General features: G+C 27.0%; 4 protein-coding genes across 6 annotated transcripts; 3 read left to right on the top strand and 1 right to left on the bottom strand.

Moving 5' to 3' along the window:
- Positions 1 to 443: 443 nt before the first annotated feature.
- On the top strand, positions 444 to 2487 carry LOC117207818 (leucine carboxyl methyltransferase 1). The gene is made up of 4 exons (XM_033448413.1): positions 444 to 812; positions 1419 to 1602; positions 1674 to 2025; positions 2116 to 2487. The coding sequence occupies exons 1-4, from the start codon at positions 603 to 605 to the stop codon at positions 2318 to 2320; spliced, it is 951 nt and encodes a 316-aa protein (XP_033304304.1). The 5' UTR covers positions 444 to 602; the 3' UTR covers positions 2321 to 2487.
- Positions 2488 to 4602: 2115 nt separating this feature from the next.
- On the bottom strand, positions 4603 to 8101 carry LOC117207816 (very long-chain specific acyl-CoA dehydrogenase, mitochondrial). The gene is made up of 8 exons (XM_033448410.1): positions 7824 to 8101; positions 6977 to 7181; positions 6683 to 6901; positions 6175 to 6603; positions 5836 to 6099; positions 5407 to 5763; positions 5121 to 5336; positions 4603 to 5009 (listed from the first exon to the last, which is right to left on the bottom strand). Exons 1-8 carry the CDS (start codon positions 7892 to 7894, stop codon positions 4881 to 4883), a joined length of 1890 nt encoding a protein of 629 aa, XP_033304301.1. The 5' UTR covers positions 7895 to 8101; the 3' UTR covers positions 4603 to 4880.
- A 357-nt stretch (positions 8102 to 8458) lies between these two features.
- On the top strand, positions 8459 to 10057 carry LOC117207753 (solute carrier family 25 member 51). Its single transcript, XM_033448284.1, has 3 exons — positions 8459 to 8784; positions 8918 to 9177; positions 9261 to 10057. Exons 2-3 carry the CDS (start codon positions 9031 to 9033, stop codon positions 9972 to 9974), a joined length of 861 nt encoding a protein of 286 aa, XP_033304175.1. The 5' UTR covers positions 8459 to 8784; positions 8918 to 9030; the 3' UTR covers positions 9975 to 10057.
- A 740-nt stretch (positions 10058 to 10797) lies between these two features.
- Positions 10798 to 16616, top strand: LOC117207752 (gamma-1-syntrophin). 3 transcript variants are annotated; one of them, XM_033448282.1, is made up of 11 exons: positions 10798 to 11255; positions 11983 to 12087; positions 12164 to 12362; positions 12668 to 12793; positions 12877 to 13038; positions 13111 to 13295; positions 13374 to 13532; positions 13596 to 13820; positions 13897 to 14100; positions 14158 to 14273; positions 16188 to 16616. In XM_033448282.1, the coding sequence occupies exons 1-10, from the start codon at positions 11193 to 11195 to the stop codon at positions 14263 to 14265; spliced, it is 1536 nt and encodes a 511-aa protein (XP_033304173.1). In that variant the 5' UTR covers positions 10798 to 11192; the 3' UTR covers positions 14266 to 14273; positions 16188 to 16616. The 3 variants fall into 3 exon arrangements, with proteins under 3 accessions (XP_033304173.1, XP_033304171.1, XP_033304174.1); XM_033448280.1 differs by having other exon boundaries at positions 14158 to 16616; XM_033448283.1 differs by having other exon boundaries at positions 10799 to 11255; positions 12167 to 12362; positions 14158 to 16616.
- The last annotated feature ends 928 nt before the right edge of the window (positions 16617 to 17544 follow it).

Genomic DNA, 17544 nt, shown 5'->3' with positions numbered 1-17544 from the left:
AGTAATTTTACAATTACATTTGCGTACCTACATATATGTTTCCTTATATTAATTAAATTATCCTTTACTGTATTTATTTAATATTTATGATACATAAATAATTACCCATACTATTGAAATTACATACTGTTCTCACTTAATATCTAATAAATAAAGATGGTAGAAAAGGAAGAGTATTTTATTCAATATTAGTTATAATTATTGATTTCGTTTTTTGTACAAAATATTTTCAGGAAACATTATGTGGAAATTGTATTGATTAATTTAGCTCATGTATAATTAATGGTATTAATGGATATTGTAAATAAAATAAGTCATACACAATAGTAAGCTATAATGAGATACATTAATATTTTCTACACATATGTACAATATCTATTAAGGTATAAGTTGATGGTTAGGGGATACCCCTACTGTCAGATAACCCGCACAGCAGGCGCAAGCTTGCGCCGCAAGTAGATGCGAATCTACGGCAATCTCTACACAGTCTTAAGCAGTATGGTCGCTTGTGCAGTTTTCTATGAGTGACAAGTAACGGTTTCTACATAAAGAAAACGTCGAATAATGATTTATCATAACTGAAGTGAACCAAAATTGGTGTAATGATCAAAGATATGGCTGATGATGAGGCCATACAGGCCACTAATGACGATGCAAGTGAGTGTAAAAGATATGCGGTTCAACTTGGTTACTGGTCCGATCCATTTATTAACTTTTTCGTAAAACAACCTGGTCGGAAAGCTCCGGAAATCAATCGTGGTTATTACGCAAGAGTAAAGGGGATTGAAGTGTTCGTTGACAAATTCCTTAAGGTATTTAATTCCGCTTTCTTTGAATTTCACTATTGCAATTTCAAAATTCGCATAACCTAGAACATAATAGAAACAATCCGGGATACAGCTGATTTGAGTAGCAAAGGACATACAATGCCGGAAACCTTGACCTGGCCGAGGCCCTGTCCTAATTTCCAAAGTTCTCTTTTTACCATGAAACATTAAAATAGGTTAATCTAGTGCAGACAACGCATCTTTTTCTATAAAAATAACGAACAATTGAAAATTGTGTTTATAATTATTAAACGATCTTCCGTCTCTTTTTAGTTAATAAAAGATAGAAATACTTTTATTTTTCTTCTTTAACTACTATAATTAATTAGAATCGTAGGCAATCTATGTATATGCAGCTATGTACACAATCATTATAATCGTTTATTAACTTTTATAATCATTAATTTACGCGGAATAAAGAATGCGAATGTCATGATAGGATGAATATTTTAGTTTCATTATTTATATATATATAATAATATATATCTCAATTTTATATTATAAAATAAACATAAATTATTAATATAAATGTATACACCTAAATAAGTTTACCTATAACACACAGATAACATTAATTTATGATAAATGTAGCTATCTGGTGAAAAGGGGCAAGTTATAAACTTGGGTGCTGGATTTGATACTCTCTATTGGAGACTTAAAGAAGCAGGAAAGTGTCCAGCAAATTTTATCGAACTTGATTTTCCTAACATTACTGCTCGAAAATGTTATCACATCAAAAAACATAAACAATTAATAGATATGTTAAATACAGAAGGTAGAGTATATTTAATTTTGTAATTTTTGTCTTTATATATAGATTCTTTTTAGTTAGAGTTCACTTTGCAGATGGAGAAATTAGGTTTTCAACAACAGATCTACATGCTGCCAATTATCACTTGGTGGGAATAGATCTGCGACACATATCTGAACTTGTTAATAAGTTAACACAAGCAGAAGTTAATTTTAATCTTCCAACCATGTTCCTTGCAGAATGTGTCTTAGTATATATAGACACAAGTGCAGTTTCTGCATTATTAAAATGGCTTGCTGGAAAGTTTCCAAATAGTATTTTTGTTAATTACGAGCAAGTGAACATGAAGGATAAATTTGGTCAAGTTATGTTGTCCAATCTACGTAGTCGTGGATGTTTGTTGGCAGGTGTAGAAGATTGTGAATCTTTGGAAACTCAACAAAGACGGTACTCTAATTTTGTTATATTTCCTTTGTGTATTACCTTAAAAGTAATAACCATTTTATCAAAAATACAACTTAAAAATGTACATTTCAGCTTTACAATAAACAGTTGGGAAGGCTCTAATGCATGGACAATGGTAGAGGTCTATGATTCACTGCCTCTAGATGACCGTAGTCGAATCGAACATATAGAAATGTTGGATGAGCGAGAACTTTTAGTTCAGTTATTGCAGCATTATTGTATCTCAGTTGCTTGGAATGGACAAATATTTAAAAACTTGTCTATAGCACAGGGTTAGCTTTTCTAACTCTTCTAAGTTACTCCAGGTAGTGATACTGTGTCATTAAAAATCTATAAGCTTGTAAGTACATATGTGGTAACTAATGATACAAAATCATTGATTTTTAAGTTAATAAGTTTTGATCTTAAATTTTTAATATAGAATAATACATAGCTTGATTTATAGTAGTGTATTTTTTTATTATGTATAGATATCTCTTTCATATATATTTGAAGTATTATAAAAAACAATTCATATAAAGTTATATAAAATTGATGATTTATTCAAATAATTAATTTTATCATGTTAAATTTAAAACAAATATATTCTACTTCTATTGTGATTTGTGTGCTATAAATATCGTGAAAATAATATTAAAATGGTATTAATGAAAGATTAAAGCCCTTTCATATCTTTTTGAGCAGCTAAATATAAGATAGCATAAAAAATATAAAACTAATTTTCAGTCATGTGATGTTTATTTTATTGCTATGAATTCCATGTATTTCCTGTAAAATTAGTATTTTAATTAGAGCTAATCTCAATCATTAACAAACTTTATTTCCCTATCATTTACTACTTTGTACTTGGAAGTTCTTATAATTATATTTATAAATTTCATATTAAAAAGAATCATAATTACAGATAATATTTTAAATTATTAATTAGTTCACTACATATGCAGTTTCTTATGAAGGTAATTTATGTGGAGTAACAACATGCAACGAAAGAAGGATTTTACTTAAACATAAAATAATAGAACAGCACATGTTTTGGAAAGTAATTTTTGAGTATATTGTTTTACAAATGCCCTAATTTAAACGATAATTTACATGTACAGAAAGAATTAATTAAAATACAATTACTATTCACATTTATAAAATATTATCGCTTAGGATATTAAGATATAACACATTTTTGTGTATTAAAAAATATATACAGAAAATTGTATTTCCATTGTTATTATTTTCGTAGAAACATGATAGATAGACGGATCATAAAGTCGTAAAAATATTTCTCAGGAAACAAATTATCAATACATTAATTAGACAATATTTGAGTCAGTTTTATTCCAATGAATTCAAGTTGACTCATTACATTGTCGACAACTTAATAAAATACAAACAATGTTATTTTCTTATAAAGGAATATCAGGGTTGTGATATAAAAACTAAAACTAATGTGGAAGAGTGGAGAATTTATCAGATGATAATGGTATTAAAAAATTATTATATTGATCATAAAATCGTTCTTCGTTTATACACTTTAATATATTGATTCTTATTTGACTTTATTAGTGCTTCTTTTTATTTGTGATAGTATATTTACTAATATTCTTATAAAGGCTTATTAGACCATAAGGTATAGTACATAGGGGAAACACACAAATACATATATTAACAGATTGTGAGTTTGTGTTATAGAATTCATATGTTTTTAAAGATAAGATTGCATACCTGGAGTAACACAAACACTAAGAAATAATCTAATATTCTATTTTTCTGAAAAGTTATGGATCACAGTTGTATCTGTCAGTAATGATAAATTCTTTCCAATTTCATGTTCTAAACATTCAATAATAAAATCATACCTCATCATAATAATTTCATACCACTTTATTTGCGTTTGAATGGCATTTATTATACATGTTAAATATTTTAAATAGCTTAAAGTTTGAGACTCAAATTGATTTATCACTAATTATCATGAATTGGAGCAAAACACTGCCAATGTATAGTTGAAATGCAATACATTTATTATCAAGTTCTAAACAGTTGTAAACTTTTAGATGCTGAAAGAACAAGTATTAAATATTATTTCATTACTGATTTTTATACAGTCAAAAACGTTGAATATATGTGTAATTAATGATAGTTTCTGTTTTGTAAATTCTAAAGAAAAAATTGATAATTTGAATCTCAAACTTAAGTGTAATACTTCTTATAATACGAAATACACAAATTTTGTTTTTGCATGTACTTTACCTAACGATTAATGTTATTAATGTCTTATATGGATGCTGTAAAAGTTAAATCATACAATGGCTATATTCTCTATGTGCTTCCATATTATAGACAGATAAAGAAATGATCAGAAAGTATATTCTTACCTTTGTGTAATGTTGTGATATTGTTAAATTGTGCATTTATATTACGATTAAAAGAAGATAATCAGGAGTTAATGTTAATTATAAATTAAAATACTATGGTACTTTTTTTCTTATATTTAATATCGCATTTAATGAAAACGTAAATAGGAGGAATGTTATCAAACATTTTTAAATGTATGATACAGAAAAATTCTACTTGCATTTAATTTATTATAAAAAAAACCTCCACACACAAACTTATTGTACATTACTCTATTTCTTAAGCATTCAATTCACTATTTTGTGAGATTTAATGAAAAATAAACAGCATCTTCTTTCATGTGTATATTCTTTATAACAGTTTATTTACAATATCTCTTTTGTGTAAAAATATCAAAAAAATTTCAGTATTGTTACAGATTTAATATTTCTAATATTATATAAGTCGTTAATTATTGTACATTAATTATTCAATGTCTGAACGTATCATTAAAAACATAGTGGGTTTAGTTGAACACATCCACCGGCATCACACATGTTCTTTGAAATTTTGGTTAAATTAGTAAATACATTTAATTGTTTATCAAATTTCAAATTAGAATTCGCACGACGGGATGCCTATAATAGTTAATTTAATAAAAATAAAGTATAAAATATAAATAAAATATATATATATAAAATAATATGAAAATAAAAATTGAGTATATATCAATAAGATTATATGCTTACCACAGAACACCAAGTTTCTGCCATAAGAAGTTCATGCTCCATACTTGGAAGTTTTTTGTTTGCAGATGTAGTTGCTCTGCTTAATACAATAGCCATAGTGTATATATCAAATGCTGCTTGAGCTAATCTGTTAAGAACAAATTGTTGCTCCACAATATTATTTGGTCCATATCTGACAATGGCGCTTTCTATACTTTGACCAAAAGTTTCTATGCTCTGCAAAAATCAATCAATATCAATTAAATATTAATATATTTATGTCATAGTACTATGAATTAATATAAACCTTAGCACACAATGCAGCACTTTTGTCTAAATTAGGATGAACTAAGTGCATAAGATTACGCGTTGATGACAACCCAATTGTTCGCATAGCTCTTTTGCTTAGTTCTTCAAAGATCAATCCCAAATTGATGGTAGGAATTTTAAATGCTGACATTATTTGTCGCAAATGTATGCCTGCAGATTGAAGCCCAGAAAGTACAACAAAAATACGGAGGACATCATTGGTTCCTTCAAAAATTCTAAAGACACGTAAATCTCGCAGAACTCGTTCGAGACCAGTATCTTTCATATATCCCATTCCACCGAGTATTTGAATAGCTTCGTCACAAACCCACCATGCAGCTTCCGATGCAAAACACTGAAACAATTGTTTTGAACTAAAAAAATAAACAAATTATTAAATTTTATTTTTTTTGTACTAGAATCTCACTTTAGAAATTGCAGCTTCCAAATAATAATCCTGACTTCCATTATCCATGTTTCCCGCAATTGAATATGCAAGACTCTCAGCTACATAGTGTAACATCGCCATATGGCCTAATTTTTCCTGTATACTTCCGTAATAATCTATCGTGTGTCCAAATTGTACTCGTTGTGTTGCATGTTCCACTGCTTTTTTGATACAATAACGCATAGTTCCGGAAAGAGCAGCAGCCATACCAAATCGACCATTATTTAAAACATTCATTGCAACCTGATAAAATACAAAGTGTTTAATAAATATTGTTTAAACAATTTGTAAAGAAATTTTATTAAAATCTACTTATACCGAGAAACCTTGTCCTTCGCTCCTTATAACATTCTCAGCTGGTATTTTAACGTTTTCAAAATTTACTTCTGCTGTATTACTACATTTAATACCCATCTTTTTTTCTGGTGGCCCGCTTGTTACCCCACCAAAGGATTTTTCAACAATAAATGCTGTAACTTTATCCTTAGTTTCACCAGTTTTTGGATCTTTCATAGGGACTTGTGCAAAAACTGTCATTATTTCTGCTAAACCACCATTTGATATCCAAATTTTATTGCCATTTAAGACATAATGTGAGCCATCTGTTGACTTTATTGCACGAGAACGAATTGAGCCAGCATCTGAACCACTGCTTGGTTCTGTGAGGCAAAATGCTGCATAATCTCCACTGCAAACTCTTGGAAGATATTTTTCTTTTTGTTCTGGGGTACCATATAAAAGTATAGCCTATATGGATTAAATTAAATTATTTAAATTATTATTTTTATATGGGATATCATAAATAAATAAATAAATAAATATATACCTTGAACCCTATACTTTGATGTGCACCTAACACAATACTAATACCTAAGTCGTGATATCCACATATTTCAACACATCTACTATATTGCGTATTAGTTAATCCTAGTCCACCATATTTCTGAGGAACTTGGAGACCAAATACTCCAAGCTCCCACATTGTCTGTAAAATTTTTCCATCTATCGATGCATTTTCATCATTCTTCATTGGATCATTTACTTTCTAAAAGAATAAGAATTTAAATTAAATTGATAAATTTCTGAGAGGTTTCTCACATTTTTGTTAGAACCTTGTTACCTCAAAAAATTTTTCTATGGGATCTATTATTAATTTTAATGTGTCAAGTTGTTCTTCATTCAAAACATCTGGAAATGGAAATGTTTGAGTAGTCTCTAATTGACCAAGGAAAATATTCTTAACAAAAGATTGAGATTTTGAATCTATATTTTTTTCCTGCTTTTCTTCGGGTGCATTTTTTGCAGCAGCTTGTGTTGCAAAACATCTAAAATACGTCATATTAGATAAGTAAATATCAAATAATTTATTACTTAGATTAAATTTTAAATTAAGGATTCAATTACATAATTTTTTTGTCATTTTTATATCACAGATAGATATATATATATACATATTATTAACTTTTTTTATATATAATGTATTGATAATATTTATTGCATTTTTAAAAATTATTTATATAAATATATTATAGTTGCATATAATAATGAAATTGATGATTATTGATTGAATTTTTCCGTTATTCATCAAATTGTATGAATAACAACTGTTTTTAATTTTTATGTATCTAAGTATCATCTTATCAAGTCAAAATATACATTCCGTTTACATATATATATCATATTTATCCAAAGTCCAATTAGTTAACATATTTTACATAAATATAAATAGTTGAAATACAAATTTATAAATTCGTATATAATAACTTAATAATAATTTAATTAACATACACAAAATAATTTTTGCCAATTATTTTAGAAAGTGTCAGAAAATGTGAAATATATAGAATGTGCAGAGCAGTCTGCTATCTTCTGACAGATAATTGTTGGATACTTTTATATGACACATACCTTTAACAATAGCATAAAAATGCTAATGTATTATTATATTTCAAAGAAGAACAATTTACCTGGCATTCGAGTTAATGATTTTAATAAAATTTGAGGGTTTTAGTCCAATATAATTTGTAATTCGGAGCATTTTCAAAATTCACGTTAATACACAAATTTTACGAAATATTTATTTCCAATATAATAAAATGAACTTAGAAATTATTTTTACACCCTAAAATAAAATTTAAGACAAAACAGAAAAGAAGTAATCAACTTTTATGAAATTAGGACAAAGTTTAATTCTATGCTACTACCATTACGAAAAATTGAACTCATGTACAATATAAGAAATGGATCTTATATACATGTGGATACGACACACACACATACACATAGATATATTTACATGTTTTTATGTTCAGAAATTTTAATATCTATAATCGATCAATAAAAGAATAATATTAAACAATTTTGCTTACATGTTAATTAATATCAATTAGAAATATCTAAACAGATGTTTTACATGATTCATATTTTTATTTTAATATTTTATTAAGAAAAATTAATTTTTGTTAATCTAATATTTTGTCACATTTCCATTGCAAATTGCAATAGAAATTCCCCTACTCTTTCTCTCTCTCTCTCTCTCTCTCGCCTTCTCTCTCCCTCTCGCCTTCTCTCTCTCTCTCTCTCCCTTTCTACGGTCATGTTTTACAAATAAATAAAAATGTAATTCATATTCTGTGAATAACATTTTTCCGATTATGTGTATCAAGAAATGTATTTTGAAATTTGATATTTTGTAACTTTGATTGGTTCACATATGTATATAACTAATTGGTGTCGTATCTGGTTATGCAAAGAAAAAGAAAATTAAAGATTAAAATCTTGACATAAGCCGACGTTTGAATAATCAGTACTGTTCGTAGTACTTAAGAAAGAAATGCGAGTTGGAAATTTGGTGAACCAAAAAGCATATTTATGTCGGATTTATGGTACATATAAAGCGACATGGGCTGAATATGAATTGCATAAAATGTGAGTTATATATTTACAAAATTGTACATATATTGAGCGTATAAATGTTACAGGGTGTATAAAAATTACATAATATGAATAATAATGAAATGTTTTACATATTGAAATTATATTATTTATCTATTAATTACAGGTAAACGATTTATTTAATTCGAACGATGTAAGGAGGAAATGGTGTAAAAGATATAATTATGATTGGTTGCTACTAAATTATAGTCTGAACAAATTATTACGCAAAGTATTAATATGAGTAACATTGCTTCACAAAATGTCTCACTAAGATCATTATTAACACTTAATAATAATGATTGTAAAGAATTTGTTTGTGGATGGGGTGCTGCAGTAATTAATGTATCTATTACTTTTCCTATTAATAAGATTATATTTAGACAGGTATGTGTAAAATAAATTATTTTGTAATATTTTAAACATCAGAATATACATATTAAATAAATAAATTTCTGTTATTGTAACAGATTTTGGAAGATGTTCCAGCCAATACTGCGTTTCGTCAGATATCTAAAGAGGGAATAAGATTATTATACCGTGGGATCTTACCACCCCTTTGTCAGAAAACTCTTTCGGTTAGTGTAATGTTTAGTATGTATGAAGGTTGTAAAGAACGTTTGTGCACATTAACAAATAATGATATATTAAGTAGAATAATAGCAGCGCATTTTGCTGGTACTGTTGAGGCTATACTTATGCCCCTTGAAAGAGTACAAACATTGCTCCAGGATTGGCGGTATCATGATAAATTTAAAAATACTTCGCATGCATTTAAATATTTATTAAAAAATTATGGTATATCAGAATGTTATCGTGGATTAGTACCAATTATATATAGAAATAGTTGTTCCAATTTCATGTTCTTTATTCTCAAAGAACAATCAAAAACATACATTGGTGAACAAGAGTCATTATTTACAAGTTTTATTAATGGTGCTTTAATTGGTGGTTTCACAAGTACTGTATTTTATCCTATAAATGTAATAAAAATACATATGCAGTCAAAAATAGGTGGTAATTTTGAGAAATTTATGACAGTTATTCGTGAAGTATATGTCGCAAGAGATAGAAGAGTAATATCATTTTACAAAGGTGTGCATTTAAATTGTATGCGATCATTTATAAGTTGGGGAGTTATAAATGCATCTTATGATTTTCTAAAAACAATCATGTTTTCATAATAAATTTATGTGAAAAGTATTTAAATTTATTTAAAGAGGAATGCTTATATGTTGTTTCATGCGTAATTTCGTAGATAGTGTTTTTTGATTAAGTCTATTAATTGCACATTTTTTCTTACAATAAAGCATTGTGCAGGAGAAATAAAATTTTTGCTATTGTTATAAAAATGTGAAATAATTTTTTATTTTAACAGATGAAAGCAGATTATAATTAATAAACTAATTATATAAAGTAACTTGTATAAAGAAAATATAAGTTATAAAGGAAGTTGTGTAGATTAATTTTATTATTCATTGTTAATAAAAAGTGAACGCTCTTCTGTTTAATTATGCGTTCATAAATAAAACCCCAATGGCACAATAAACGGCGGAGAAATTTGCATTGTATATATTCTTTAGATATTTTTCGATATAACTGTGTATTATTCTACTGTTAGAATACTTATACCTTAATAAAAATCTTATATTTTCTATGCTGCATGTGTAATGCACTTTTTATTTCGAATTCCTAAAGAATGGAATTCAATGTATTTTATTGTACAATTATGATTAATAAATAATATAGCAAATTTCGATAATGTGCAGTGATTAGAAAACATAATATTACTTATCTGCATTTGAATATCATTCTTATCGCTATCCTATGTCAATACATTTTTTATATATTACATATGTTAAAATTTTATCACTGAATTTATCAAATCACATATAAATAACTAATATAACGAAATATAAATAATATACTAAAATATTCTGTTTTCGTATTTCCCGCGATTTGAAACAAACGAGGTACCATCGATGCGCGTTGCAGTGTATAAATCGATGCGCCTCAGCCGCGGGCTTTTAGCTACTTTTAGCCCACTCCAATTTTTCTGCGTCCCGGTTAACGGGGTTTTTACTTCACCGAACGTTTTAAAACGTCACGATGGTATGGTTTGAAAAATCACGATTTTCGATAAATTTGTCACATTTTAAAATATCGTGAGTTCTTGATTACATATCTTCTGCGAGTACTTTGGTGAATTTTTTTTGATAAGAACAATAAGAATATGATCTTGGCTTTTCATTGTTCGAGTAGTACTTGCAATTGTGTCGAACGATTCGTCTAAAGCTATGTTACTTGTTATATCAACAATTTACGAAACTTTGTTAACCCCGGAAATTTGTGTTTGGCAATACGGGGGCTTGTATGTATGAGCTGCATAATTATATTAAATAATGAGAATCAACGCAACGAAAATGAGTACTCCGATCGAGGAGAAGATTGATCAGAAGCTGAAGGTAAGCAATTAATATACTTAGTTATTTTAAACATAATTTAGTATTTTTCTGATAATTTTTTAAAATCCAAACATTGTTAATGTGAAAGAGGATATTGCAGTACATACTTATTTCACAGTCAAATTTTATCGTTAATTTTTGGATTATTATTATTTTAAAATAACGAAATATAAATATGAAATGGATGAATCATAAAAAAATTGTAATTTTTCAGAAATTTTAGGAATTATTTATGTTATAAATGTAATAGTATAATATTAAAAAATTATATTGTTCCATATTCTTTTTTATTTCAACTGTATAGTCATTTGAATATCAAGATATATAAAAAAGTTTGGTACTATAAGTTAAAAATAAACAATTGTAAATTGTTTGGGAATATCTATATAATAGAATGCATATTTACAAAGTAATTGAATGATACAGTTAATTAATTAATATACAGGGATATTTGTACTTCAAATGGAAACTAGGATTGATTTTCTAAATTTATCAATGATGAGTTTAATATTTTATTATACTCCTATAATATATATAACTGCTTATAATGGATTTTTATGTATATATTATTTGTACATATGAAATATATGATTTGAAGGATTTGTATATAAAAATTTAATTTAATATATACAACTCTTTTAATATATATTTATATAATTCAAGATAATTACTTCATTTAATGTTCATTCAAATAAATCAGATTTCAATATTTATTTTCTTTGAAAAGGTGAGGACAGGGATGGTGAGTGTTAGTGATGGAAAAAGTAAGTCAGTACCAATGCGTTTACATCTGTCTATGGAAGTTTTAAAGCTCCAAAGGGAAGATTTAGAGGTAAAGTTTAATATCATCATATTATGTCATTACTATCTTATTTGTATGATTTATAAAAAGTAATACTGATTTTCAGCAGACAGCAAATCATAATAAACCACCATTAGATGCTAAAGAGAGAATGGTGCAAATCACTAGACAAAAAGTTGGAGGATTAGGATTAAGCATAAAGGGAGGAGCAGAGCATAAACTTCCTGTACTCATATCTAGAATTTATAAAGGTCAGGCAGCTGATGAATGTGGTCAACTATTTGTAGGAGATGCAATTATTAAAGGTAAGTTCAGTAATCATTAAATATAAATTATTAAATAATTTTTAAATATTTTTTTATTATAATTAATGGATGTAAATGATATGAACTTTGATATTTCTTTATGAAAAGATATTTCATCAATAAGAATTGTATTTCTGTATATAGGTAGTCCTGAATGCTTATTCTATTTGTGTCAGACCTGTCAATATTGGTTTCTTCCTTTGAAATATTGTTCCATGTTAGCTATGGTGTTACAAAGCAAAACCCACATTTAAAATATCAGTGGAAATTATATCATTTAAAGTTATAATTTTATTTTTTTATAGTAAATGGAGAATATATAACTGCATGTAATCATGATGATGCTGTTAACATTTTGAGAAACGCAGGTGATATAGTAGTTTTGACAGTAAAACATTATCGTGCAGCAAAGCCATTTTTACAAAAAAATGGTAAATATGATTTATTCAATTCTATGATATAAACTATTTTCTTTTGCATTTCACTGTATTATTTGCATTAATATAATTTTTAGAAAAAGAAGAGAAATTAGATAATGTTGCAAATGGAGGTTCAGAAGATGAATGGTTATCACCTAACAGACAAAGTGGTAGTCCTAGATGTGGTCATAGTAGACAAAGTTCAAATGCATCAGCCACTTCAATGCAATATAAGAAATGGATAGATGTTATAACAGGTTGAAATAATGTTTTATGATATGTTTCTTCTTTATTTATTTAAGGGAGCTAATAATCTTTTGTAATTCCAGTTCCATTAATGATGGCTTATGTGACAAGATACATCTTTGGAACAGATAAGTTAAGAAGAAATGCGTTCGAAGTAAGAGGATTAAATGGTGCACGTACTGGTGTAATACACTGTGATGATAGTGCTATTCTGAGTCAATGGTTAAAGTATATAACTGATAATATTACAGGATTAACACATTTACAGGTGAAAAACATAATATTCCAAGTTCATTTATTTATAATTTTCATATACTTGTTTATAATTTACATAATTATTTTTCAGATGAAATTATATAATCGTAATTTTGGAGTCGGTGAACGTATAGAATACATGGGCTGGGTTAATGAAGCAGTAAGCAATAGTAATCAGCCATGGCAGAGTTATAGACCGAGATTTTTAGCACTGAAAGGACCCGATTTGTTATTATTTGAAACGCCCCCTGTAAGTATTAATAAAGTATTAACAGTGTATATTGTACAACTAAATACTATGATTTATTTCTAGTGTAATATAGGAGATTGGTCACGATGTGCATTAACTTTTAAAGTATATCAAACAATGTTTCGTGTAATGCGAGAGTCCGAAAATGTAGATGAAAGACAGCACTGCTTTTTAGCACAAAGTCCGGGTAAACCTCCACGATATCTAAGCGTTGAAACTAGACAAGAACTCTTAAGAGTTGAGGCAGCATGGCATACTGCAGTGTGTTCAGCTGTTACACATTTGAAAGTTAGCAATAAGCTTTTATGTATTTCGTTAGATATTATTTATAGAATTTTCTATTATAATATATTTTCTCTTATAGAGTAAAACCTTTCCTGTTACTTTTAATGGAAGGAGCGCAGGATTAACCTTAGAATGGACTCAAGGTTTTACACTTTCTTATGAAGATATTGGAGAGACTGTATGGCGTTATAAATTTTCACAATTAAGAGGATCTAGCGACGATGGAAAAAGTAGACTGAAGTTACATTTTCAAGAGTTGGATAGTATCGCTATTGAGACAAAGGTATTTATTTGTTATAAGTAAAAATAATTTATTTCCTCATGTTCTTTTTCTTTGTAGGAATTGGAATGTTCTCAGTTGCAGAATTTATTGTTCTGTATGCATGCATTCTTAACTGCAAAGGTTGCTGCAGTTGATCCAACATTTTTAACATCAACAACTCCGTAAGAATCGAAGTAAGTATTATTGCCAAATAAATCACAGAGGAAAATAGATCACTATTCAACATTCATATATTTGCATAAACATACAGAAATATTCTAGTTAATAAATTAGATCAAAGATATGTCAAGTACTAGTCAATTTTTGAGAAAGATATTTATCATTTTTGAAAAAATTATATAAATGTTTTACTTTACTGCCTCTAGTTTTATTTGTATGGAATATTGGTGAACTTTTATAGTTAGCAATATTAATTTCCTCGAGTTATTTTATTTATATATATTATGTATTTTATGTTATTTTATGTATACGTGTTATTATGTACCTTGCTATTAATTAAGCACTGCTATTTATTTTTTATACTTCATAGATTAGGTCGATTATAAAATACAGATATTATTGTTTTACTTTTAGGAACGTTTTATATGACATTGTTTTAATATAGCAGTCATATTTTGCATTTATTACGAAAAAAATGTCAGAATTTAAAAAAAAACTCGCGCTCGTTCATGATTTTTAAGTTCCAGTGATAAGGCAATCTCTCTTGAGCAATAAGTTGTACATTCAAATTTCCTTTCATGTATATCGGGTGCCTTAAAAACCATGAACAAGATGTAATTAATAAGTTTAAAAAGTTGATAAGTTAAGCATCGAAGTTGAATAGTTCTCTAGAACAGCAAATCTTATGCATTTAATACCAACAAGTATGTATTACATTAGAAAATTTCATTTTATGTTAAAAACCGATATTTAAGATTACATTAGTCTGATATTAATTTCAAATCAGTATTATTCGAGCGAATTAAAATCATGGTGTAATAATCTGATAGCAATAAGTAGTAACAGTAGACCATGGTGGCCATCTATTAAAAAATTTTATTTATAAATATATAAATGATGGAGGATAGATTACGAATTGTAGAAGCTTATCATTGAATGAGCTTTGTAAGTAATTAAATTGCTAATTATCTCTTTTTAAATTTTAGCAGTGCATTTTTATATGGATCTTGATTTGTGCATACAACATTAATTTAAAAAAGATAGTTTCAATATTTTAAGCTTCGTTTGTTGAATATTTTTTATTTTTTCTACATGAGAATTCTATTGTATGAGAGTTTCTTATTACATCGCAAAACTTCATTTTCCTTCATCATATTTAAAAGCTATAATGTTACCAAGTACATTAAAGTAACTTTTGGAACAAGTATCACACCTTGTGCAATTAATCTATCAATTTACAAATCTATTTAGAGCAATAAATGTATAATGAATGAAGAAACAAAACAAATGCTGTTTAGATTACAAACTGCACTTTGTATTAACCATGATACACGATTTTTATAGTTAAGATATTATGAGAATTTTATCATAACCGTCTCAAAAAACTAATAAAACTATGTGTGCTTATATGTATAACTATATGTATAAGTATATTCTATTTAACAATTAGTTATTCGACTTTCTTAGTTAATTTACTATTTTAAAAAAGACATATTTTTAGCACCTACATAGAAATGGATTTTAATAATAAGAAAGTTGTTGAAAATTTCATTTTTATTGCACATTTTAAAGGTCTCCAGTTACTTGTAGAAAGTGCCTATATTAATATATATAATACAATAGTAATTATACAAAAGAGCATTATTATTTAAAATTAATCTTGTTTATTTTATTCTTATTATATTATCAGAGCGTTACCATGGTCAGAATTTTAGATACTATAGTGGTTTATCATTAAAAGGCACTCTAGAAAGATCACATTATTATATTCAAGTGTTTCATAATGTGTTTTGTAATTTGGAGTTTTTTTATCTTTTATGCTATGTTATGTTTTTCATGTTCATTTAAGAAACGACCATATGCATATAATATTGAACAATAATACAATTTAGGGATTAAGTAAAACTTATTGCTGAATTTAATTACAGAAGCATTGCGGTGAATTTTGATAATTTTTAATGCTGTTAGAGAAAGAGACGAAATAGTCCAAAGAAACGAGAATACAGGGAAGTATTGTTTGTAGGCAATCACTTGTTAGACTCGCAATTTAATAAAAGTGTAATATCTGAAAAAAACAGAAAAGTATTTCCAATACGAGTCAATGCATCCTTAAAACAATTGTAATTATTCCTAAGCAACTGTAATTACTAAGTGCAGAATATGTTGCAATATTCTATGATACTCCTGTTTTTTTATTGTACACATGCATCGCGTGCATTCTATAGTTAAATTTAGATTATTATTAAAAAAAAACTGCACAACTAGATTAAATAGATGAAATAAGCAAGACATGAAATTAAACTGTGAGAGTTAAGCATAATATATTTATTTGTTATGAATCATTGTTTTAAAAACTACATTTTCAAATGAGATCATTGGAGAATCCCCCATGTGAAAATTTGTAATTTTTTAAAGATCATAATAAGTATTTATTTATGTATAAATGTATAGAGTATGTTAAATATATGCGATGTTGTAAATTTTAAGTTGAAATAACACAAGATCTGTATCATAATTTTTTTAAATTATTTATTACAATAAAGTATTGTATTGTATTTAATGAGCTTGCACAATATTATAATATTTTAGAGGATTCTACAATGCATTGGCATTTGCATAAGTATTTGAAATCATTCTGTGCTAGACACAAATATCAGTGTATATAGAGAAACATGGCCATACATTTTCTAAATGATAAGACTTCAGTTTGAAACTGTTAATTCTGAAATCCCATTTCTCCTCAGTTTTCATTAAATGCCAGAAAAAATCTTTTTCAAAATGACATCATTGATATGGGATTACAGAAATATAACTGCTAAGAGCAGAAAAAACATTCTTATCTTATATTTTAAAATATAGTTTATATGTTATAATGTCTATCCACCTATTGACAATATGTTTTAAAATATATTATTGTTAGAAGTTAAAAATATAAACTTGAAATATTTTCTAAATTCCTATCACCCAATCATACTACATGCTGTTAATTACAGTTTGTTTTTTAAATATTCAAATAAGTTTTTTTCAGAATTTTTATTCCAATCAAATGTAATAATGTCGAATTTCTATTTTTTTGTACAATCAAGTTTCATTAACTATTTTTTTATATTTAACTTTTAGACTATATGCTTTACTCATATGAGATTGAAAATTTTTTGTATCAAATTTCAACAAAAGATCAATTTATTTATTTCTAAGTTTTACATATATTAATTAGATAGTGATCGTATTTATTTAAATCTTATTCCAAACGATTACAGACATATTTTTATCAGAACAAGAATG

This window comes from Bombus bifarius, unplaced genomic scaffold (assembly GCF_011952205.1).
Source record: "Bombus bifarius isolate JDL3187 unplaced genomic scaffold, Bbif_JDL3187 scf7180000008046, whole genome shotgun sequence".
NCBI lineage: Eukaryota > Metazoa > Arthropoda > Insecta > Hymenoptera > Apidae > Bombus > Bombus bifarius.
Note: the sequence above shows the minus strand (reverse complement) of the source record. Positions and strands in the feature narration are given on the sequence as shown.